The sequence below is a fragment of the Aquarana catesbeiana genome, linkage group LG04 (genome assembly GCF_042186555.1).
Source record: "Aquarana catesbeiana isolate 2022-GZ linkage group LG04, ASM4218655v1, whole genome shotgun sequence".
Taxonomy (NCBI): Eukaryota; Metazoa; Chordata; class Amphibia; order Anura; family Ranidae; genus Aquarana; species Aquarana catesbeiana.
Genome location: NC_133327.1, coordinates 667,848,364 through 667,875,004, shown reverse-complemented (window position 1 = coordinate 667,875,004; position 26,641 = coordinate 667,848,364). Strand labels below are relative to the sequence as shown.

At 43.0% G+C, this 26,641-nt stretch overlaps 1 protein-coding gene across 1 annotated transcript in view; it reads left to right on the top strand.

The window, feature by feature from the left end:
- The window catches only part of PSME4 (proteasome activator subunit 4), a 201,664-nt gene that overhangs the window by 72,604 nt on the left and 102,419 nt on the right, over positions 1–26,641 (top strand). Inside the window, 7 exon segments of the mRNA XM_073628566.1 lie at positions 157–201; positions 4,868–5,017; positions 5,101–5,164; positions 7,032–7,106; positions 11,402–11,524; positions 18,652–18,744; positions 25,785–26,050. Of these exon segments, the coding sequence (XP_073484667.1) occupies positions 157–201; positions 4,868–5,017; positions 5,101–5,164; positions 7,032–7,106; positions 11,402–11,524; positions 18,652–18,744; positions 25,785–26,050 (816 nt within the window).

Sequence of the window (26,641 nt, the reverse complement as noted above, 5' to 3'; positions counted from 1 at the left end):
GAGATCTCCCAACAGGGACACACATCTCAGTAAAAAACTTGGGGTGCTGCTAACCGTTCCCTGCTCGATTGATGACAATAAATGATAATACATGAGTATGTGTTATGTACAGACCATTGAAAAGGTTTTTTCTTTTCTTTTTTTTTTTTTTTTCAGCTCTGTGGAAGGTGTCCTAAAAACACTAGTGAAAGCCTGTCGACCGTAAGTAAAATTATTGAAAAGTGAATTAAATGTATATTACGTTTATTGATTTATTTTTTTTGTTCAATATTTTATTTATTTTAGGTAGATGGATAATAAACATGGCATGAGAGACAATGACTACGTAGAACATTATTGATTTATTTTATACTTTAACCACTTCCCATCCAGGCCATTTCTGACACGTCTCTCCTACACGTAAAAAATAAATTTTTATTGCTAGATAATTACTTAGAACCCCCAAACTATATATAGATATATTTTTTGTCACAAAGTATTTGCGCAGTTTTTCAAACACAATTTTTTTGAAAAATAAAAACACTTTCATGAATAAAAAAAAAAAACATTCAAGGTAGGCAAATTTTTTGTGAAAGATGATGTTACGCCGAGTAAATAGATACCTAACATGTCACTCTTTAAAATTGCATCTGCCTGTGGAATGGTGGCAATCTACAGTGCTCCAGTTCTCCATAGGCGACGCCTTTAAACGCCTTTACAGGTTACCAGTTTAGAGTTCCACAGGAGGTTTGGTGATAGAATTATTGCTCTCGCTCTGATGTTGCCCGACAGTACCTCACATGTGTGGTTCGATCGCCGTTTAATTAAACGTGCGGGAGTAACATATGCGTTTGCATTTGCACGTGGGACGGGGGCGCTTTTTTTATATATATTTATTTTATTGAAAAGTATATATTTTTTTACACTTTATGTACTAAATTTACTACTCTCACAAGGGATGAACAACATCCCTTGTGATAGCATGGGCTGTGACAGGTTCTCTTTTTATGGAGAGATTTGGGGTCTAGTAGACCCTGAATCTCTCCTCTGGCCTCCCATGTAGCCAATCAGACACAGATCGGTCTGATCGGCTACTTACCTGGCCCCTGGTGGCCAGGTTAACAAAGGGGTGGAACTGGAAGTGACAAACTACTCGTCGCTCCTGGTTTCCAGGGTTCTAGAGAGAGGAGAACGAGGTCAGTTCCTCTCTCTCTGTTCAGGGCACCCATCGCTACCAGGCACATCGCTCCCGGTCTCCCCAATGGGACCGAAAAGCCTGGGAGAGGCAGCAGCGGGAGGGGGTGGGACTCCCTTCCGACACCCGTAGAAGTGATCGAGTGGCTAACTGCCTTGTTCAGAATCGTCGGCTGAAAAGATCAATACCAAGATGATGCCTGTTAGGTGCAGGCTTCTCCTCGGTATAACCACTGAACCCAGAGGGTGTCCATGTAGGCCTTGCCGGCGGGAAGTGGTTAGAAAGACCATGACACCTTGCCCATATAGAGCAAAGTGACATTGTGTACAGGGGCTCCCCCACCTACGGATGCTTACTGTGCCCCCAACCCCCCCGGGAGTCAGATTATCATCTCTTTATTGTAATGTTAAGTTATAGTCCCTTGAAAAAAAGACTCATATGGCTGTGTGTGTAATTGCCATCATCCCTTCATCCCATCATTCCTTCTAAATAGTCATTGATAAATAGTACCTCCTCCTCCTACCTCCTAAATAGGAAGGCAATGCAATCAAAACTAATTACTAATGAAGAATTTTTATTTTCTCATTTAAAATCAAAAAAAGGATTTTATAATATAAAAACGATAGACAATTTGTATACGTTCCATGAAAATTCCATCACATTGAGCATATGGTATTCATCATAAAAAAACATTGGAATCTCTTGAAGTGGTATTCCCCAGCTACTTACTGTTCCACCATCAATTATATACTTCTAGCTGGTTCCCAGTAGGTAGGGATATCCAACGCGTTTTGAAAATTTTAGGCATAAATAATTTCTATTTCAGGGATTTATTACCACTTTTGAAATACTCTGTCAAAGTTATAGGCCCTTTTTACACAGGCCATCCAATCCGGTCCACCTGTCAGTTTTTCAGATGGACCTGATCATGCAGCCCTATGTACAGGCGGGTGTAAATGAACTTATAACAAAATATTCTCAGTGCTACCCTTCCCTATAAATGCCTAAAATACAACAATAAAAGAAAACAAGTGTTGTCCATAAAATATTCTGGTGTACTGCCCATATAAGTGTGTAGGGTTAAAAACCGTTGCCTGGAAGTGTATGAAACAGATGGCCGTATTCCAAATGGGATGTAAGGCTGCTATATCCAAAGGTGGGCTGGGAGACCCATGCTGCAAAAGAGGAAGGAGAGGGTAGAAAAGCGCACCCTTCGTTGTAGTACAGCTTTAATAATCAAAAGGTAAAATACATAAAATGTTCCACTCACAAAGGTAATGATTGAGGAAGCGTAAGACCGGTGAAGGCTCTGTGCAGTAATGTCCTAACCCCCGATGGAGCTGTCAGTCCATGCCGCTGCGCCTTGGCTCTGATATCGGAGGGATGTGGGAGGACGTTGGGGCAACGAGCTGTCTGAAGCCGGGAACTCAAGCTGACAACCTCAGCAGAATAGCCAATTGGGACGTGTTTCTGAGGCAAGCCACGCTTCCTTCCTTATCCAATCCGTAAATTAACTTATGCAGGCCGTACATGGATCGAATTCCGAACAAAATTTTCTTTCAAAAATCAGAAATTTTATGTATTTTGTCATCCGATGGTGCCACCATTGATTTTGAAATTTAAACCAAGCCTTCAATTTCACCTCATGTTGCTACAGAAAATAATTTTCTTGGCCAGGATTCTTCTTTTCTTTCCGGGAATTTTTTTTCTTTATTGTGCTAATTCCTTTTTCATTTCTAGTTCTTACAGGATTCTCCCATCATTGATTAGAAAATCGTTTGTCAAAAAAATGTCCAGCGTGCCCGATCACTTAAATTTGGCCGTACGAAAAGCGTCCGTTGCTGTTCGAATTTCGCAACCATTAGTGGGCAACTAATGGTTGCGATATTCGAATGAAAATTCTTAGATAAGATTTTCAAAATAAAATTCTTTTGGGAATTTGACACATGTATGGCCGGCCTTACCATTGGGTTCAATCCAGTCCACTAAAAAAGAACAAAACGGAAGGGTATCCATCCTCTTCCATTTAGGTGGTTAAGAACAGAGGGTAGTGTAAATTATTATTATTATTTTAGGTACTTATATAGCGCCGTCAATTTACGCAGCGCTTTACGTATATATATTATACATTCATATCAGAAAGAGCCAAGGATGAACGTGGACTTTAAATTGGTAGCCTAGCCACAAGTAGACCAAAGATGAAAGAGAAAGCACTCAATTTAATAAAAATCCAAATTTACCGTATTTTTCGGCGTATAACACGCACATTCATTTTAAGAGGGAAGTTTCAGGGGAAAAAAATAAAATTTTAAATAAGGAACTTTGAAGCAAAATAAGGGTCAGTGCCCATCTGCAGCCTCACCAGTGCCATCAATGCAGCCTCACCAGTGCCATCAATGCAGTCTGATCGATGGCCATCTGCAGCCTAGAGGGGACAGGGAGGGGGGCGGGACGAGCACCGACATATTACATACAGTGAGAATCTCCTATGATAGACAGAACAGTGGTCCAATGGCAGCCCAGGAGATGGGACTTCCTATTACAGAGGCCGCCAAGTAAACAGGAGATTCCCGCTGTATGTAATCTGACGGCGATCGTCCCGCCCCCCCTCCCTGTCCCCTCCGAGGTAGCTAGAATTGAAGTATTGGCGTATAACACACACGCTATTTGCACCCAGTTTTCAGAGTGAAAAAGTGAGTGTTATACGCCAATAAATACAGTAATTAACATTGTATAAAAAACATATTAAAAACACATTGAAATAGATATCAAAATTGTGTGGTGTTGTCCCACCTAGGTGAGACCTATATGAACACTTGAGAAACCCTTTAGGTATGCCCATAGATATGATAGATAAGCTGGTATGTACAGAAGGTATTACATATCGGCTTCATTATAAAAACGCCAGTAGCATTAGCTGTAACTGTAGAATGAGTTTTGCTGTAGGGTTTTTTTTTTTTTTAGCAAAATTATACTCCCACAAAAGCTTATGGCTGATAGATGCCAAATAGCCACGTTTTTCAGCGTTTTTAGCTTTTACAGCTGAAAAACTCCTCCTAAAACCCACTAGTTCTGGTTGGGGGAGGGGGGGGGGGGGGGGGGGTTTCCATCCAGAAAACGCCCCTGCCAAAAAATCGCTGATAACAGCCTGTGTGTGCATGGACTCATAGGATAACAAGCTGGGGAGTTTATTGGCTGCAGAAAAAAAAATACCTGAAGCCAAAAACAGCTGTAAAAACGTCCAGTGTGCATGAGGCCTTAAAAGAGAAGTGTGCGTGTTTTTTTTTTTTTTTTTTTCGCAGATTCATACTTGCCTAGGTGGATGCTGCATCTGTCCCCAGCACCTCTAACACTGAGAACCAAGCGATCGAACACCGCCAAACGCTCGGTTCTCACAGCTCAGTGAGCAGAGAACTGCTGACTGTCAGTCACAGCTCTCTGCTCTGCCCCCCTCCTTGCTCATTGGAGCGCTGGGCTGTGGAGGGGGCGGGGAGAGGCCGGATCGGGCTCTCAGCAGTTCGCTGAGCTGGGCGGATCCCGACTCTCTATGGCTGTGATGACGCAGAGACCCCATTGTCTGCCAGTCTGTGTTTTTTTTGTGATTTTTGGAATGGTTAATCGCCTTTCTCTTGGTAATATCTGAAATGATGTCAGAAAACTCAGCATGGTTTTTTTGCTCTTCCTATTTTTCAGTTATTTTCCTGATGATGCAACTGCAGAAATGCTAGAAGAATGGCGGCCTTTAATGTGTCCTTTTGATGTAACCATGCAAAAGGCCATTAGTTATTTTGAATTATTTTTGCCTACCTCCCTGCCTCCAGAGCTTCATCATAAAGGTTTTAAGTAAGTACCTGACTAGATACATGAGATATATAATAAAATTGTGGTGTGTTAACAAAATAAATTAATGAATTTTATTTTTTTAGACTGTGGTTCGATGAATTCATGGGCCTCTGGCTTTCAGTTCAGAATCTTCCTCAGTGGGAAGGGGTAGGTATTACATTTTAGAAATCATGAAAATGTAGTTTGTGGACTTAAACTGAACCTGTGGACGGGCTATAGACATTTATATATTTCAATATCCTTAACAAAGTAGAAAATGAGCTTTAAAGTCGTTCTAAATGCTTAAAGTGTTACTAAACCCACAACAGTAAAATCAGTCTATATATGCAATATAGCATGCTTGTTCTACTCACTGTGGAACCTAAGGGGTTAATCCCCTCCATCGTGTGAAAAGGCTGTTTGATCCTGTCTTTGATCTTCCCCTTCTTCCACCGTCCCCAATACATCTCCTGATAAGACAAAGCCGCTGCACATGCTCAGTTTGGTGTCTGTTGCTAGGGAGTTTTTTTTTTTTTTTTCTTGGGAGGGTGCATGTGATCAGCACAGGGCCAATCGGCACTGTCCAGACAGGGGGTCAGGGGTCCTGCAGCCTCATAGGACAGTCAGAGTAGAATGAAAACTCCTTCTACAAGCTTTAACCAGACACTGATAGAAGTCACAAGACTGCTATATACAGCTGATGAGAAAAGGTATTTAGCAGTTCATATTTACTAAAATCGTTTTCATTTTCATGTTCTGTGTATTGTGGGGGATCAGATATAGTTAATGCAGGCTCTTGGGTTTAGTAACACTCCCCGCCCAGCCCCCCCCCCAATAATATTTACCTGACTCCTCTATAGTGTCAGGAAAATTTTAAGCTTCTCCCTATAAGCAAATTATTTCTTTGCGCTTAAAAGCACAAAAACAGCACTTATATAATGCCGGGAAAGCGCGCTTGTATGTCTCCAAGTAACACAGACAGACGCTGGTATCATGTTGAGCTCAGCAGAATCCTGCCATTGAATGCTTTTACTCCTTTTATTTATACTGTCAACATGAATAAACAAAGGAAGGTGGTGGCTTCAGAATCGGCCAATCAGACACTTGTATTCTTTCAAAAGAACCAATCACACAAACATGTATATATTCAAATAGAAAAACAGTAGTGACGTGTGCAGACGGTCGTGTGCAGAGCCATGCGGCAAGCGTTTTGTGAGACACAAAGGACTCACAATTTGAACGGTATTTACATGGCTCTGAACACGATCGTGTGCACATTCCCACTGCTACCAATGAAGCGAGCTGTACTCTATCATGGCTCAGTGGGCCATCATTTTGTATGGTTATGCTATGGTTCCCATGTACGCAGATCTGCTTACTTAGGAGTTTAGATGCGGTGGCCATAGAGTGGCCAGTCCCTTGGTGAGGCATAAACAAACATCCTTAAAAGAGCAAACAGATCTGCTGTGTCCACGGGAACGTTTCCGCAGCCAATGGTTTTCCACCAACGTCTGTATGTGCGAATACGCTCGCATGAACGCATTACAGCAAAACTGACACTGGGGGACATCTAACAACATACATTAATAAAAATTTCCACAACAATAGATTTGGTGCTGTTTCAGATAGCAGCATCACTGAGCCATGCTGTGTGTTTCTATGGTTAGGCTGGCCATACATTATCCAATTTGCTTGTTCAATTTTCCCTTAGATTTGCCAAAACCATGTAATGTGATACCTAAACACTTGCAAACACCTCAAATTGCATGTAATAAGGTAGGCCCTTGGATTACATAGTTGAAGGTAAATCTAAAGGAAATTGAACAAGAAAATTGTATAATGTATGGGCAGCTTTACACAGATTCTAGATTGTGAGCAAGCCTGCACTTCTGCCCCCATAAGCGTTTTGGAGTTTATACACTCACACCCCACCCCCACACCAGTTTTAAAGACCTTAGTATAAGTTTGTAACATATTAGGTATGGATGTAGCCTATTGAAGTTTTTAATTTATTGTGTTTATTTTCGTACCACAGCACCTAGTGAATCTCTTTGCACGTTTGGCAAATGATAACATTGGGTACATTGACTGGGATCCGTATGTTCCAAAGGTAAGCACTTGTAGTTTGTCTGATTTTATAGTGTAACAATTCTTTGCTATACTGTCCTGAAAGCCCCGGGCACCCGAGTCCTTACTGACTTCAGTGGCACCCATGGCTGAATTCACCCGGAACCAAACCACTATAACCTGTAGAGCAGGGGTAGGCAACCCTAAAGAGGTGGAGATCTACCTGAACAACATGGGAGAAGTCATAGATCACCGGGCACAGTGTCACCTCCTCACACCGGATTTAAACCTCTAATTGCCGCACTATTGTGTCGCATTTGCATGCATTGCAAGGCAATCATTGGTTTATTACAGGTGAGGCTGAGGCAGCAGCCTAAGGTGTTCACATGTTGCAGCAGGAATTTAACACCCTGTTGCTTTTGGTGGGTGATATCGCCTGCTAATCATGACCCATTTAGAGCGGACCTTCAGTCATTTTTTCAACTTTCCATCTATTAAATCTTCTGCCCTTGTTGTTTTAACTTTGGATAGTAAAACATTTTTTTTCTGCCAGTAAATACCTTATACAGCCCACTTAATGTTTCTTGTCTGGTAAGAAGCCTAGACTTATGACATCATGCACAGGAAGTCATATGAGGGCCAATGAGAGCAGCAGAGCTGGAGGTGTGCCTCTGTGTGTCTGTGTAAATCCAGGAAGTGAACAGGCAGCAGCTTCGGCTGCCCACGGTTAAAATCGTTGCAGCCAGACTCAGTAGAGGGAGATTTCTGCAGCATATTTGGCAAGTACAGAATCACAGTATATATAAAATGATATGCAAAGTGGTTGGAGGGAAGCTTCAGAATGGCAAAGATGTTTTTATTACAAATTATGTGAGCGGACTGCAGTTCCTCTTTAAGTAAATGGGGCGACTCTGCAAGCGCCCTGCAACTGCATGCTTCTGCGGGGTCCAAGGGGTTAAAGCAGGTGGTGAGAAAGCAACACAACGTTGCCTACTTTAACTCTTTATTTGCTGTAGTGCACAAAGTTGCAGGGCACTTGCAGAGCGGCCTCATTCACTTGAATGGGTCATGCTTGGCAGGTGCTACACCCACCAACCATGATAGGGCATATAACTCTTGCTGCAACATGTGCACACCCCTGGCCACTACAGCTAAAGGGAGTGCAGTTGGGGAGGGGGTGGTAAAAACAACTCCCAAACTGCAAATGGAAATGAACCCTTACTTTTCTGAGCCCACTATAACACTGCTGGGTTAGCTGCACTTTGCCAAAGACTTCTATTATATCCTGCAGGTGTGGTGCACTTTCTGAAAGCACCCCAAAACCCCTGCATTTAGGATGGGACTGGAGCAAGTGCTACAGAGGAGGCATCGGCTTATGCGGTTCCTGCTCCCTACTACAGCTTCAACTTTACAAGGAAGTCCCTCTGCACCTGTCAGCGATCTACTGGTTGCTGACCCCCACTATAGAGCATTTTAGATATGAGTGGCCCAAAATATTTAGCCAAATGCTGCTTTTGAGGGTGCTCTTAAAGGAAACCTGCATGCAGTTTACAGCTGGTAAACTGCTAGTAAGTCTGAGGAGGAGGCACCTAGAGGTGCTTGCGCATGTTCTCAGATACCAGATGGCCTCAGTTGCCCTGAAACCCAGTGTTCCTGACTATTCAAATACTTCTGCAGGAACCAGCCGAGATTCAAACCATTAATGGGCAGGCTGAATGTACCAAGTTGATCGATCAACTTGGGTACAACCAGCCTGCTGGATTTGCTTGCGATTATTGCAAGCGGCTGCTATAGATGCTAGCAATAATCACTGTCTTCCCTTGGCGGGAGAAGACCGGGGGGAATCCCTTCTGCTGCGCAGGAAAGAAATATGCACCGTCTATGGCCTGCCTTCGCCTTGAAGTTGCCTCTATTCTCAAACCCTTGCAGACTTCACAATTGATCGGTGAGGGTGCCCATGACAGATTTAGATAAAAAAAAATTAAGCACTTGGAGGCAAGTTAGAGACTGCTGCAATGTTTTACGAGATTGATAGACTAATGGTCCACAAGTACACCGCCCTCACACCCGTGTTACCACCACTGCGCTTTTGGATAAGTGAAAAAATTATAAATGTGTCTAAAAGGAAACCTACAGCTTGCCACTTGAATAAAACAAAATGTGTAAACAATATTTAAACCTCTAAAATAGTGGAATAAATAATGGCGCTCCAATGAAATAACTAATGCACCAGAAAAAATTGTGAAAATGAATACACAATAATACAAATATAAATATGCTGGTGATATCAATAAATAATGGTGACTCCTAAATAATCAGTGAAGGAATAAAGATGAATAAATATAAACATATATTTCATGTCGCATTACAAAAAAGAACACCCCGTGACAAATGTGACAGAGGTGTGGTAGATGATCACAAGAACAACATAGAGATTATTTGATTCTACACCATTCATTGGATTATTCACAGTTTCATGGACTTTTTATCAGCACTTAAGCAATAGACACTTAAATGTTTCACATTTGTCACGGGGTGTTCTTTTTTGTAATGTGACATGAAATATATGTTTATATTTATTCATCTTTATTCCTTCACTGATTATTTAGGTGTCCCCATTATTTGTTGATATCACCAGCATATTTATATTTGTATTATTGTAAATAAGCAATAAATCATAAATAAAAAGGTGCCAAGTCTCTGATTTCTTATTGCAGCAGCGCTATGTGTCAGATGTCAGGACACATTTAAATGAGATCAGTGTTAGAGGAGTTTAGGAAAGTTAAAAAAAAAAAAAAAAAGTTGTAGTCTGTGGGTATGAAGAGTTCCTTTCACCAAGAGTGATCACCGCGTGAGGGGGTATCCCCCAGTGAGATTGCACTCACCACAATTTCAGCAAACACAAGCCTTTATGTTGTCATCTTTGATAGCTTTCCGTCTCCTCTATCCAACCACCAGATGTCGCTAACACTCTCGGTTAATATTGTGTCATACATAAGGGGAAATAAAATATCCATATAGCGTAATATTGCTAGAGATAAATTTTATTAACATGCAAAATAACTCCCCCCTTCATAAAAAATGCGTACCAGATGTACCATAAATTAGAGCATTTGTAAAGCGTACTGTGCATGTATTCCCGTTTCCCGGGAGGTGTTCCGGAACGCTTGCTGTATACAGCTGGTTACTCGCTTCCTGGTTACCTTCCGGTGCGTGGAACGCACACGTCACTTCAGGTAGATTACGTCACTGACGCGTTTCATCACTTCCGGACGTCTGAGGGCGTCCGGAAGTGACGAAACGCGTCAGTGACGTAATCTACCGGAAGTGACGTGTGCGTTCCACGCACCGGAAGGTAACCAGGAAGCGAGTAACCAGCTGTATACAGCAAGCATTCCAGAACACCTCCCGGGAAACGGGAATACAGGCACAGTGCGCTTTACAAATGCTCTAATTTATGGTACATCTGGTACGCATTTTTTATGAAGGGGGGAGTTATTTTGCATGTTAGTAAAATTTATCTCTAGCAATATTACGCTATATGGATATTTTATTTCCCCTTATGTATGACACAATATTAACCGAGAGTGTTAGCGACATCTGGTGGTTGGATAGAGGAGACGGAAAGCTATCAAAGATGACAACATAAAGGCTTGTGTTTGCTGGAATTGTGGTGAGTGCAGTCTCACTGGGGGATACCCCCTCATGCGGTGATCACTCTTGGTGAAAGGAACTCTTCATACCCACAGACTACAACTTTTTTTTTTTTTGAACTTTCCTAAACTCCTCTAACACTGATCTCATTTAAATGTGTCCTGACATCTGACACATAGCGCTGCTGCAATAAGAAATCAGAGACTTGGCACCTTTTTTATTTATGATTTATGATTTATTGCTTATTTACATGTTTATTATTTGAAGTAGCTGCTTTGGTTTACTACGGCGGATTTCGGAGTAGTTTTTTGGCGCATAGTAATGTGAGGTAGAGGCGGTTTATTTCCACACATTGTTTGCACATAATATTTGTATTATTGTGTATTCATTTTCACAATTTCTTCTGAGACTAATAGACTGCCATCATCAGAACACGGCTAACCGTTCTGTACATTCTGCATATTAAACAAGTAGTAACCAAGCTCTGATCACAAATTGGAACATTGCTCTATTCCTATTTAAGCTTTGGCTTGATTTATTTCATTTGTCCTGTCCGCTGCCCACTACACATTATGGGTAAGCCGCCTGTACTGACTTGTTGCAGGACTTAAGCTGATAATATTTGTTTGCAAAGTGTGCGTTTTGATGTTCCTGGCAAATACTCAACATGTGCTTTTATTACAGGTGTTTACCCGGATTCTGCGTAGTTTAAATCTCCCTGTAGGAAGCAGTCAAGTGCTTGTACCAAGACAACTGGCTAATGCTTATGACATTGGACATGCTGTGATATGGATAACTGCAATGATGGTAGGCAGCAAAGGATTGTGTGATGGATTAAAGTCCTTTTTAACTAACAGCTGTTGCTCACATTGCCATATAAAACCATCGGGTGTTTTTCATAAAGCCATCTATGTTGCCTCATAGAAACCCACTGTTTTCATACAAGCTTTGGAAAAAGACAGGGAAAAACACTGGAATAGGACTGGTGACTTTGGTGACACAGAGCGTTTTTATTAGAGAGCAAATGCCAACATTACCTTGTGATAGGAGGCACCAGAACAATGGCTTGTGAACATTACTGCCCTGTATACCCCAGCATCCCCTAACCCTTTCAAGCCTAGTATGCTGGTCTTGGTTTTAAGCCCAATTTAGAGATCAGACAAGCCTCTGGTGCAGAATGCAGAAGGGAATTTACATCCTGGTTTTGGCTTTAGGGGAGTGCATTTCCTAATATTTTAATCAAAGTAATTCGTTACTAGTGCCACTCTTTGGTCCCACAACATGGCATGCATTCCCTGTGAAGGGTGTATTCTGGAGCTGTCATAATTGGTTATGCTTGGACTGCAAAGAGTCTTTACGGGTCTCATGTGGTTCCTCATCACCTCTAAAATGTAGGGAGCATGCAACAAGATCTACATCGGGGTTGAGAGACATAGATGATACCTTGTAACCCAAGTCTAGACAAATCCCATGTCTCCAAGGTGACTAGAAAGTGCGTCCTGGCGCCTGGGCTTTTGTCAGCCCATTCCCAGGCGTGAGCAATTCTTATTGCCCAATGCCCTGGACATGCAGACATCTAATAACCACTTCAGCCCCGGAAGAATTTGCCCCCTTCCTGACCAGGCCATTTTTTGCGATACTGCACTGAGTCACTTTAACTGACAATTGCGCGGTCGTGCGACGTTGTACCCAAACAAAATTGATGTCCTTTTTTTCCTACAAATTGAGCTTTCTTTTGGTGGTATTTGATCACCTCTGCAGTTTTTCTTTTTTGCGCTATAAACAAAAAAAAGCGACAATTTTGAAAAAAAGCACTATTTTGTACTTTTTGCTATAATATCCCCCCCCCCCCCAACCCCCCCCCCCCCAAAAAAAAAAAAAAAAAAAATTCATCAGTTTAGGCTGATATGTCGTCTTCTACATATTTTTGGTAAAAAAAAATCTTAATAATGTCAAAATCAGTTTAGGCCGATATGTATTCTTCTTCTACATATTTTTGGTAAAAAAAAAAATCTTAATAAGCGTATATTGATTGGTTTGCGCATAAGATATAGCGTCTACAAAATAGGGGATAGATTTATGGCATTTTTATTTATTTTTTTTAACTAGTAATGGCGGCGATCTGCGATTTTTATTGGGACTGTAACATTGTGCCGGACACATCGGACACAACACTTTTTTGGGACCTCTGAAGTTTATACAGCGATCAGAGCTAAAAATAGCCACTGATTACTGTATAAATGTCACTGGCAGGAAAGGGGGGTTAACACTAGGGGGCGATCAAGGGGTTAACTGTGTTTCCTATGTGTGTTTCTAACTGTGGGGGGAATGTGGCTGACTAGAAGAGGAGAGAAATCATTGTTCCTTCTTAGTAGAAACACAGGATCTGTCTCCTATCCTCTGACAGAACCGTGATTTGTGTGTTTCTCACGAGCGATTGCACGTGCCCGGTGGCCATTGTGCCCGCCGGGCACGCGCATCAGCTCCGGGGACACGCTGCAGCCGCGCACTTGCTACAGTGTCCTAAAGAGCCGAAGTACAGCTACGACGGCTTGCGCAGCTGTCCCAACCTGCCGCAGTATACAGTAACTGCGGTGGCTGGTCGGGAAGTGGTTAATGTCCTCCCAGAAGCATCGGGCGTACTCTATGATCACTGTGTTCTTTGGACACAGCTGACCACAGATAGAGGTAAAAGGCTAATCACAGCGGCCCTTTACCATGTGATCAGCTGTGTCCTATCACAGCTGATCACATTGTAAACAGACTTGCAAGTTATTGGCAGTACTTTTTTTACGCACTGTCACAGGTAACCAGCAATTCTGACACGCACATTTAGACTGATAATCAGTGCCACCCATTAGTGCCTCTTCATCAGTGCAGCCCATCAGTGCCGTCTATCTGTGCCCATCAGTGAAGAAGAAAATTACTTATTTGCAAAATTAAGAAAAAAGTTTTTTCCCTTTTTCAAACTTTTCTGTGTTTTTTAGTTTTTTTTTTGTTTAGCAAAAATAAAAACCCCAATGGTGATTAAACACCACCAAAATAAAGCTCCACCTGTCTCAAAAAAAAGATAAAAATTTCATATGGGTACAGTGTTGCATGACTGCGCAATTGTCATTCAAAGTGTGACAGTGCTGAAAGTCGAAAATTTACCTGCCCGGTAGGCAAGGGGGTAAAATTGCCTGGTAGGCAAGTGGTTAACATCAAAAAACAAAACCAGCACCTCCGTGTGTCATCTATCAAGCTACACATCAGGGCTACATAAGAGAAGGGGTTTTGTCATTGAAAATAAAGCTTTGTTAAAAACAAAAACTCCTAACTTTTTTAACTGACTCATAGATTTTAAAGCAAATTTGTCAAGCCCTGACGTAAGCAACTAAGTCAACTAAACACTGTAGCTTGGCATTAAGATATAGTGATTGTTAGTTAACAAGTTATAATGATTGGGGCTAGGCTTAGACCAGACTGTCAATCTATCAAGCAGGCCTTTTTAAGGCCTCAACCCTCTACCATGTTTTGCCCCTCTTCGGCTTAATCATTGAGGTATGCAGCTTGGCTTTAGCCCTAGGAAGGGCGAAGCATGTAAGAAGGGCACAGCCTAAGGATGGGGACTGTGTTGGCAACCTATACACAATAAACTTACTAGTGGGGTCTCCATGGAGTCTGGTCTCGTTCTTTGATTTTACTGTAGTCCTGAGGAGGTTGAAATGTAATTGTTTTCTTCAATCTGGTATAATTGGATCAGTGGATAGGTCCACAAAGCGTAAAAGAAGTCTGCTGTTTTTCCACAGTCAGGGAAATAGTTGAGAGGAATGTATGCCCATATTATATTGATGGAGCAGGATGCATTATTTTGGTCCCCAAAAGATAACAGAGACCTTAGAAGAGTCTTGAACTCTTTCCAGGTCACATCTGAGAAATGTAAATGCTGGGATTATGCCACCTTTTTTGACTTACTAGAATGTAGAATAAAAAGTACCAGGATACAAGGATATGTTGGACCAGTCATCCTCAATCAAGGTTCCTCCCAAAGTTGCTAGAGGTTCCTTGAGCTGTAGCTGAGTGACCTCCCATCAAGGACCAAAACCAATAGCATAACACCAATGATCTTTTAATTGTCTGGTACGGGTGGCACTCATTTTAAGAGGCTTTTTTTTTTTTTTTTATCATTGACCCTCGAAGATTTGGTTTTCGTAAGTGTTTCCTGAGACCTAAAAAATATTTTAGGGGTTCCTCTGGGTAAAAAGGCTGAGTAAGGATGTTTTAGGGGTCTCCAAACTTTCTAAGCAAAGGGCCAGTTTGCGGTCCTTCAGACTTTAGTGGGGCCGTACCATGGCCATCAGGAGTAGAAAATTAGCCTGCATCAGTGGGAGTAAACCATGCCCTATCTTTGGTGTCAGCGAGAGGTATTTTGCCCCATCAATTGTGTCATTGGGTGGTACTTTGCCCCATCATTGCTGTCATTGGGACCCATCGTTGGTGTCATTGGAAGGAACTGTGCCCCATCTTTGGTGTCATTAGAAAGAATTGTGCCCTTTTGTTGGTGTCAGTGGATAAAATAGTGCCCCAAGGGCTAGATAAAAACAAGAAGAGGTCTGCAGTTTGGAGACCCTTGTGGTTGACGAACCAAATTGGGTCTGTGCTGATACATGATCAATAAACCCAACTTTGTTTCAAGTGGGCATATCGGAGCACCTGTTTGTAATGAATTATTAGTCCTTGCATATTGTGCTATGATTATGCATTTGTGATGTTGCATTAGACAAATAAATGTAAAGGTTATATTTAAACCACTTGATAAAACATAAGCTCTGTGCCCTTTGGAACAGCACCTGAGTCTAATACCATAGCCAGGAAATGACTCATTTGCAGGACACTCCCCATTATAGAGAATAGCTAACTCATTCCTGACTGATTTATGTAGAATACATTTTTTTTTTTATAACTATTCACCAAATGTTGCTACATAGCTGCAGCCTAAATTGGTGCTTCTGCATGACTATCGCACTTTACATCATCACTGTAGTTCTGGAATTCAGCTCCTTTGTAACTATGTGTTAAGTCAGTGGAGCTGCATGACATCTTCTGGGCTTATCTCTAATATTTATATGAGTTTTATTGCGCACTCAGAAAACAGCTATCTGTATTTCCGGGATCTTGAGCATTAAAGTTGGTGCAACTGCTTTGCCAGCTCTTCCTTCTGGCCAATCACAGAAGCCTTTGTATTTTGTGAACTAATTCACAAAATACAAAGGCTTCTCTGAATGGGCAGCAGCGGTAAGACCCAGGCATAGCTGCTTTGTTTGCCCTCTTTTTTTTCACAGCACCGAGTCCAGCAGAGCCCTTAACCTGTCATATACAAATAATAGAGATAAGGTCAAGAGCTGTCGTGCACCTCCTTGGACATATTAAAGGCTCAGTTTTTTTTTTTTCTTTTTAAATAACAAACATGTTATACTTACCTGCTCTGTTCAGTGGTTTTGCACAGAGAAGCTCCGTTCCCCTTCTTCTCAGGTCCCCCCGCTGGCGCTCCTGTCTATTGACCAGTGCCCCCAGTAGCAAGCCGCTTGTTATGGGGGCAGTGATGCGTATTCGCTCCTGAGCCCCGCTTTATGCGTCCATAAGACACATAGAGCCGTGGCTCAGCCCCGCCCTCCACTCTCTCCACATTGACTCACTGACAGTGATTGACAGCAGTGGGAGCAAATGGCTCCCGCTGCTGTGCCTCAGCCAGTGAGGAGAAAGAGACCCGGGACTCCCGTGTACACTGCTGGATCGAGAGGGGGCTATGGTATTAGGCAAGTGTGCCGTTGTGAGGTAATAGTGTGATTTACGATTTAGCGCATTGCACAGTTTCCTTTTTCTTTTCTAGTTAACTTTATTTGAATTGCATAAAGTGACAATTCATTCATGTCACTGCACAGCAGCTCAGTGTGTGGTGCTGCTGTGTGGTGACATGTGGTGCCTAACTGCATTTGTCCACTCTGTGTTGTAGTGCGAACTGGGCACATTATAAAAAATAGTTTTCCGACAGTGACTGGCGTTCATCCAGTGTGGGAAACATCAAATGAGCCCCAATTAACTTGTATTTCTTTATCACTGAGATTTACCGCACTATACCACACAGCAAATGGCTGGATACAGTTTTCTTTACTGTAATACAAATGGATCCTGTCTCTTCTCCCAGTGAAGGAGAAGCAGCAGTCTGACATCTTTTGCTCTGTTCTCTCCTGCTAGCTACATGTTTCTTGTTAGCATATGAGCACTGCAGTGCAGCTGATGGGCTTCTCCTACTCCCAGTCAGAGCACCGCTGCATAGGGGATGGCAAGAGGCTGATATCAAGTAGGATTATGATACTTGTTGCTATTAAAGGAGAAGTACAGCCAAATCCCGTTTGGATCACAGGAGTGCAGAACGAACTTCACTCCTGTGACCTGTTTTCAGCAGACAGCAGGTTGAAGCCCACTGTCGGCTGATGCCACAAAGCTGGTCCAGGCTTGGAAAGATTGCGACCATATGGTCGGGATCCACCCACATGTCTGGACCGGCACCCAGCTCAGCCTCTTAGTGAGCCGCTGAGAGGCTGAGCCGGCTGCTCCCACTCCCTCCACAGGCCAGAACTCCAGTGAGCGAGGAGGCGCAGAGCTGAGAGCTGTGACTGACAGTCAGCAGCTCTCTGCTCAGGTAGCTGGGAGAACCGAGTGACCAGCAGTGTTTGATCGCTCGGTTATCAGTGTTAAAGCCGGCGGGAGACAGATGCTGCATCCACCTAGGTAAGTATGATTTAAAAAAAAAAAAATCTCTTTTAACAATAATTGAGCAGATACCTGAAAACTTGAACGGAATGCCTATTAGATATAAAGATATGAAAAACACAGCAAGCATGCATTGCTTTTAAATATACAGTATATTGGAGAGATTAGGAAATGTTAATAATGGTTGTTTTTTATTTTTACCCAGCGGATAGTTTTTTTGGACTCTCCGCTGACTTCTATTATCCAGTCATGTCCATGCAAAAAAAAAAAAAAAAAAAAAAATTGTACGTCGTCAGGTATTTATTGCAAAGTAAAAATCTCACCACATTCACTAAGCTGTGGGGGAAAATTCCCTTGCATTGTGTAACTCTCTTGCAAAATGAACAGCCTTTTTGCCTTGAGTAAATCAACTCCAGTAAATAAAGACAGAAAGCAATAAAAACATGACAGGGGTTCCAATCTCTCACCACACTTTGATGTACGAATGTGACAAACGTTAGTATCATCTAGTAGCCAAATTTTACTGAAATACCACAATCCAGAAAATAAAGCATTATGGACACGATAAGCCCTCATTCACACGAGGCGGACTCCGTTTCCACGGAGCCCGCCTCGGTCCGCCGGCTCAGCGGGAGATCAGTCCGTTGATCTCCGCTGAGCCGGCGGATGACCGGTCCCTCTCTGCTCACTGAGAAGGGAGGGGCTTGTCAGGCGCCGCTGCCGCCTATGGAGGGATCGGATGAAAACGGACAGCATGTCCGTTTTCATTCGATCTCACCCGATACGACCTGCCAGCGACGGATCTGGACGTAGGGCCATCCGTCTGCTTTTTGCGGATCGGACCGGGTCGGATGTCAGCGGACATGTCTCCGCTGACATCCGTCGCTCCATAGGCTAACATGGAGCGCCTGTTCTGGTCCGCTGTCAAAACTGACAGGCGGACCTGAACGGTCCGATTGTGTGAAAGGGGCCTAAGGCACTGAGGATCATAGAAGGTATTTGTATTAGACTAAAGATGGCAGTTTTGTTTTGTTGTAGCTGTGCACATTTTTTAGACCTCTTAAGTGTTTTTAGTATATTAAAAAAAAAATATCTTGCTTGGTTTGACAGCTTCAGATTTCTACATCCCCCACCTTGATCATAAACCTTTTATTGATTATGTATTTTGTTCTGTGCAGGGAGGACCAGGCAAGACTGTACAGAAACATCTAACGGGGCTCTTCAATAGCATTGCTTCTTTTTACCATCCGTCAAACAATGGCAGGTGGTTGGTGAGTACTCTGCCTGCATGATCATCAATGTAATGGATAGACTGTGTATAAAAGCAAAAGGAATCCCTTTATGTTTGCCAAGCATGTATTCATTCAGCATGTCTAAAGGAACATTCTTGGTACAGCTATGCCGTTTTAAGAAAAGACCTTCGAGACATTCACAGATCGTGACGCTGCATCTCTTCAAGAATCCTGAGCTATTTATGACATGGCAGCTGTCAGAGAGTTCCGCCTCTACTAGGAAATGGCCAGCACATATAATATTAAACCCATTCTCATAAGGCTCGGGCTGTGAGGATGATTTTTATTAAAGGGGTTGTAAAGGCTAGTGTTTTTTCACCTTAATGCATCCTATGCATTAAGGTGAAAAAACACCTGCAGTCATCGGCCCCCTGGCCCCCTAGCCCCTTCATCTTCATCGGCAGGGACTCACCGTCCTTCTCTCCACGAAGTCCCGGCTTTGATTGGATAGATTGATAGCAGTGCAGCCATTGGCTCCTGCTGCTGTCAATCAAATCCGACCCGGGGGGTGGGGCCGAGTCATACATTCGGCTTCTATAAACGCAGAATGAATGACTCAGGAGTGCGCCCGCAAGGTAACCCCCTGGGGAGAGCGCTTCTCCTAGGCGGTTATCTGATGTGGGGAGGAGCCGCGAGAGCAACCAAGGGACCCCAGAAGAGGATGTTCGGGGCCACTCTGCGCAAAACGAGCTGCACATTGGAGGTAAGTATGACATGTTTGTTATTTAAAAAAAACAAACAAAAAAAAACCCCAAAGATTTAGTATCACTTTAACTTAGAGGATCTTCACCCTAGGAACAAAAAATTAAAAGTCAGAAACTACAAATACTGTAGTTGCTTACTTATAATAAAAGGACACCCACCTGTCCAAGAATTCAGCACTGTCCTTAACCTGGTGAGTTCTTCACTGGCCTTCAAGTCCACGGTATCCTTAAGCTGCATTCACACTACAGCGTTTTGAATCTCGGGCAGATTTGCCACGGATCTGCCCACAATTGACAGCGCCAAAGTGTGAATGACAGAACGTGCAACTCACGTTTGAGATGCCATTCAGAATCTCGGTTCGGGTCTGCCACACGATTAAAAAGCGCTGCAATCGCGGCAACCTATGTTGCCCAAGAGTAGCTCCTGAACTATTTTTTGGTGACATGTGTCCCGCGATGCGGGTTGCCGCAATTTCAGCCATGTTTTATCACACGACAATCGCGGCAGACCCGCACCGCGATTTGGGTCATTCAAATAAATGGCATCTCAAATGTGAGTCCCGCGTCTTGTCATTCACACCTTGGCGCTGTCAAAACGCTGTAGTGTGAATGCAGCCTTAGTATAGGAAGCTGGATGTGACTCCTTGCAGCTTCACAGCTGGCTTCCCACTGTGAATACGCGACCTGTGCTGCACTTTGTGAAAGGTCCTGTGTCCCGAGAGGCTAAAGTGGTGGTGGTGGTGGTGGGTGGTGGGTGGGGGGGGTGGTACAGGGGGGCGTGACTTTCTATTTAGATTGCTGAGGTGATTCAAGTGGGAGTGGGTACCTATCAAAACTAAGCTTCACTTTATCCCCCCTACACTTTTAAACATTATAGGCATTTAAAAATAAGTGGCAGTAATGTTTAAAATCCAGGAACACACACTGGGGTCGATTTACTAAAACTGGTGCACTTGGAATCTAGTGCAGCTGTGCATGGTAGCCAATCAACTTCTAACCTCAGCTTGTTCAATTAAGCTTTAGCAATAAAACCTGGAAGCTGATTCTGTTTCTATGGAGAAGTGAGCCTGATTTTGCACTCTCCAGCTTTAAAGAGGAGGGCCAGTCAAAAAAAAAAAAAAAAAAATTAAAAGTCAACAGCTACTAATAGTGCAGCTGCTGACTTTTAATTGGACACTTACCTGTCCCAGGGTCCTGCAATGCAGGGGATCGAAGCCCCGCTCATCTCCCCCTCCGTTCAGCGGCGCCGGCATTGCAACTGTGGGCGCCGGGCTGTGGCTGCACAGCCTGGCACCCACTGCGCATGTGCGAGCAGCGCTGCGTGCCATGATTGGCCGCTCAGTCACCTGGGACCTGTAATGGGTCCCAGATGATTGACAGGAGGGAGGGAGCAGATCTGAGCCCTTCCTGCGCCGAGGGGAAGTGATGTCACCAGCCCAGGCACTGAAAGAGGCAGACTACGAGGGACCCCCTAGCAACAGGCATTTAGAGGTGAGTAAAAAAAAAAAAAATATCCAAATTTTTTTTGTATTTTTTTTTTTTTTTTTAGGATTTTTCATGTAGTTTTTTTTTTTTTGTGGGTGGAACCCCACTTTAATAAACCCTGCTCTGCACATGATCAGTTGCTCTCTAGGCACTGCTGAGTTTGCAGAGGCCGATCTGCTGACAGCCTTAAAGCAGAATTAAACCCTCCTATCCTTTACAGCCAAGGAAGCTGCTTCTGTTTGATCTGCAACTGCCATAGTGCTACACATGGTTTGACAGTTTGGTTGAGGACATGAGCAAATGTGACAGTTATCAAAGCATTCCAGGACTATCTGTTTTTTGAAACCATTAAATCAATGGGTTTGGCTCCACTTGATGATTTCATATGACGTCATCCCAGTTCGTGCCTCTTCAGCTATATCCACCAGAGGCAGCTGATGACTGGTCAGTGTACCGGCCCGCTGCCAGTACCATGTGACCAATCACAGCAGATCACATGACAATTGTAAACAATAGATGGCTTCTTTTCATGCCCTTTATTATGTACAATTGTGTTGCTAGCTGTGATTAGTCACAGTGATCAAATGGTACAGACAGGGCCAATCGCAGATCATTTGTACCATGTGATTAGCTGTGGCCAATCACAGCTAATCGCAACAAAACACACTGAATGAATTAGTTTAATTCAGAAAAAATGGTTGCTTATACCAATGAAATTCACTGGTATAAACGATCATATCGTGCAAAAAAAAAAAAGTAATACAGCGTTACTATGGAAACACTGTACAGGTGGTCCCCTAGTTACAAACATTCGACTTACAAATGACTCCAACTTGCAAACGAAGGGAGACAATAGGAAGTGAGAGGAAATCTACCCCAGGAAGAGAAATTCTCTCCTGTAAGAGTTATTATGGGAAAAAGGTGTCTCCACTGATGCTTTATCACCAATCCTTGTTTCCACAACAACCCAAAATATTCAAAATCCAATTGTCATTGGGACAGACCGTGAGGTGAAATCTTCTGAACAGGGGCACAGACAACAAAACAAAACATTACAGGGGTGTTATCCAAAAGCTTAAAAATAGTTTTTTTGGCTGGAGCTACACTTAAAAAATGTACCTGTTCCGACTTACAAACAGATTCAACTTAAGAACAAACCTACAGACCCGATCTTGTTTGTAACCCGGGGACTGCCTGTATTGCTCTGGTCACAGTGTGTTTAAAAAGTAATTGTACAAAAAGAAAAAAATGTAATAAGAAAAAAAATAAAAATATATTATTATTATTATTATTTTTTTTTTTTTTTTACATACTGTCACCAGTCAGTATTCCTGATCATTGCCACACCTGTTATATGATAACGCTGTACTGCACTGGTGCCAGTATGTAAAAAAAAAAATAGAAAAAATGTTTTTTGATTTTAATTCCTTAATTTTCCAAAAAATTGTGACAAAAAATTGCAACGTTAAAAAACTCGCCTCTCTCCAAATACATTGGACTATCTACTTTCCAATAATGGGTAATTTGGGGGATATTTGTACTGTCCTGGCATTGTCAGGCCTCACGAAATAGGCCCGTCGGTACATCAGGATTGATAGATTTTTCAGATTTATACCATAGTTTGTGGTCTCTAACTTTCCTACAGACTAAGTAATATTATACACTGATTTGGGTTCTTTTCAGCAAAAAAAATGCAGCAGAATACATTTTGGTCTAAATTTATGAGGAAAGATAATTTATTTGCAAAATTTTATAACTTTTCATGCTTTTTTAATTTATTTAGCAAGAAATAAAAACCGAGTGGTGATTAAATAGCACCAAAGGAAAGCTCTAATGATAAAAATTTGTTATGGGTACAGTGTTGCATGACCGCGCAATTGCCATTCAAAGTAGGACCGCGCTGAGACCTGATACCCTGGGTAGGAAGGGGGTGGAAGTGCCTGGTATTGAAGTGGTTAATTTATGTAAGTCTGCCTTGGTTCACACAAAAGATATAGCTATGCAAATAAAGGAGGCACCAACTGGTTATCTACAAGGACTCGGGTGTTTTGGATTTCTTCTTCTGTACTGAAGAGATACTATTTCTTGGCTTTCCAAGCTTTGTTCACCGGTCAGACAAGTGCCAGACATTGCGAAACGGCCCTCCTCTTTAGGGTTCTTCCAAGGCACTATCAAGGGACATCAACATGCAGTGATGAAATGAGCCTTTGTTTAGAAAATGCTTGACAGCGACTTTATAAAAATAGGTGTGGAGAAGTGCGAAAAACTTCCAACAACATCAGCAGCCTTGAGGATATTGTGTAATCAGAGCTAAACTCATGACTAGTCTGCTGATGAACTGTGATAAAACTTTAAAGCGGAGTTCCATCACTAATTTTTTTATTTTTATTTTTTTAAAGTCGGCAGCTACAAATACTGCAGATGCTGACTTTTAAAATAAGAACACTTGCCTGTCCAGGGCGCCTGCGATGTCGGCACCCGAAACCAACCTGTCCCTCGGGTCTCGGGTGGAGGCGCCACCATCTTCGCTAAGGGAATCAGGAAGTGAAGCCTTGCGGCTTAACTTCCTTGTTCCCTACTGTGCATGCACGACTTGCGCTGCGCAATCCCACTGGTCCCTGCTGTCTTCTGGGACCTGGGTGTCTCCCAGAAGACAGCAGGGGGGACGGAGAAGGTGCCGGAAGTGGCATAGATACCCGCTGGTGGCTTGGCTATCTATGCCCAGAAGTGGGAGCAAAATACCTGTATTAGACTATTAGGTATCTGCTCCCCCTGAAAGGTGCCAAACGTGACGCCGGGGGGAGGGGGGATTCCGAAAAGCAGAAGTTCCATTTTTGCATGGAACTCCGCTTTAAGAAGGTAGTCGGCTTTTTAAGTTATGCCATTAAGTAAACACCAATATGGCAGGTGCACATAGGTGTGATGGTCAGCTGTCCATAGACTTTTGGCAATAGTGTAGATTCAGGATTTACTTGCCTGACTGTAATGGGAGACATTTTATCAACTTTATTTTAAGTATTACATAGTGACGCTTGCTTCATTGCTCCACACAGTAGTGCATGCAGAACGTTGTGCTGCAGTGCGGTTACATGGGGTGCCATCCAGTGTGCTGCGGAAACATGCTGCATTTTTTTGCGTTACACTGCACCACACATCGAGCAGTGTTGTGGTGTAAGCAGGGTACATAGACAACAATTGTTTTCTATGTGCCCTAGCGGTGACCTGCATTTCTCCAGTGTGCAAAAATGCAGGTCACAGTATGTAGCATAAATGAGAGCCTTAAGTGGTCTGTAGATGAACGTCAATGCTTACAATTTTTTTATTTATTTTTTTTTTCTAAACCATGAGGGGTAGACAAATTACCATCCAATAATGTCCTCTTTAGGTTTGGATATATTCTAACCATAAACAATCTATTTCTTCCTTCTTACTAATAGACTTTTCAGTGACTACAGTGCGCCTTTAGATGGGGGATTTTCTTTATACAAAACCAGTGGGAGCTTAGCTATAATTTTGTGCAATTTTCTGCCCACGGATCACTTTCTTTTTTTTTTTTTAACTTATGCTATATATTGAGATAATTTCTAACAGGTACATATTTGAATGTTGTAAATATGTATGCAGCGGAAGGTATCAGGGCTAGTTTACACTTGCTTCAAAACAAGGCTTCGGACACGCTTTGTTAAAGCTCTCTGAACGCCAGTCAAAGCTCCTGTCACTAAATAAAATGGTTAGCTTACAGTCCTGTTTACACCTCGCTTTTGCTTGGTGCTTTGATGAGGCTTTGGTGCAGGGACAGAGTCTAGTCTTGGGAGGGGCACTGGCTGAAAATATGTTTTTTTGCGGGCAATTTATCGGGGAAATGGCTGGTGTTGGCGCTTCAATCACCCTGGCACCGTGGTTGTTACGGTGTCGGGGTGATTGAAGCGCACTATTTATTTTATTACATTGTAATATAAAATTAAATGGTTCAACTCACCATAATGCAGAATCAGTGGGAGCCCTGAGTGTGTCACTTGCCACTGAGCCGCCTGCTCTCTCGCCCGCCCGCTCCCACACCGAGCCGCCCGCTCTCTCACCTGACTGCCAGCTCACACACCGAGCCACCCGGCCGCTCACCCACGACTAATTTCTTGGGGGGGGGGGGGGGGGGCAATTGCCCCGTTGCCCCCGCCCCCCCCCCCCCCCCCAATCTGCCCCTGCTTTGTTGGGGCTTCAGTGGGGGTTCAAGCGAGCTTTGCCATAGATGGAGGCTTTGAAGCACCACTAAAGCTACATGGGGTATAATTTTTGAAGCGAAGCAAAAGCAAGGCAAAAGCGAGGTGTAAACAGGACTGTAAGCTAACCATTTTATTTAGTGAAAGGAGCTTTGACTAGCGCTCAGAGAGCTTTAACAAAGCCTGTCCGAAGCCTTGTTTGAAGCAAGTGTAAACTAGCCATTAATGTGTGTTTTAGCCGAAGCAAATGTAAATGAGCCCTAACTGTGTTCTTCTATACGTCTCACAGAAATCCTGTTTGGGAAGAAATTGGTAGGCTGCCATTGCTGACCTCTGCTTCTCAGAATGCTAGCTGCCTGGCTGCCATTCTGATGCTTCAGAACTTTCTGAATCTATGACCTGGAACAGAGAGAATTCTTACTTTCCTCCTGTCTCCATTTTCTGCTTACTTGTGACTCGGAAACCAGGCAACTTGAAATTTTACTAGAGACTTCCAGTAGCTGCCCTCATATTTCTCCTATTTGCCTAAAGTGGAACTTGGCTTTATGTATGGTAATGTCTGTGTCATATTTTTGCATACTAATATTTTCACACATCTTTTTGGTTTTGCTAGACAAAGCTTATGAAACTTCTGCAGCGATTGCCATGCTCTGTTGTACGGAGGCTACATAGAGAGCGATACAAGAAGCCATCTTGGCTAACCCCTGTGCCTGACTGCCACAAGTTGAGTGACCAAGATGTGACGGACTTTGTGGAAAGTATAATTCAGCCAGTTCTTTTGGCCATGTTCAGTAAAACTGGAAGCCTGGAGGCAGCTCAGGCTCTGCAGAATCTTGCACTGATGCGCCCAGAGCTTGTCATTCCCCCAGTACTTGAAAGGTAAATGGTTTCAGGCTTTTTCTTGTTTTCTGTGTTCTCGGTTTTGTATGTCTGCTCTGCATATAAAGCTTTCATCATTATATGAATGTCACTCTCCGGTAGGGTTGCACCGATACTGTTTTTTTATTGGCAAGAACTAATACCAATACTTTCGGTCAAGTACTCACCAATACCGAGTATCGATATTTTGCTGAGCAGTTTGCATCCATACAAAATGAATGGGCACAAATCGCATTCGATTTGAACAGGAATGCAGTGTGATTCCTGTCCAAATCACATGCGATTTTCCCCACCACTCCTGTGTGTGTCAACCCAGTAAAGAAAGCAAAGCGCCATGCAGTGCAGCAATAGGCAATTTATTAAAATGTTAGAACAACCCACAAAGTAAATATCTAGTTAAATTTATATCTGCAGTGTCCCCGTCCCACCGATGATGACAAACCACGGCCGCTGGAGGTGCTCACAGGGCTGGAGGAGAAGTTCCGGGACTCCTGTGTGTATAAGACAGAAGTGATTTCAACTTTGGTGTGGACCGCTAGACATCTCCTCCAGCCCTGTGAGCAACTCCAGGGGCCGTGGTTTGCCATCATT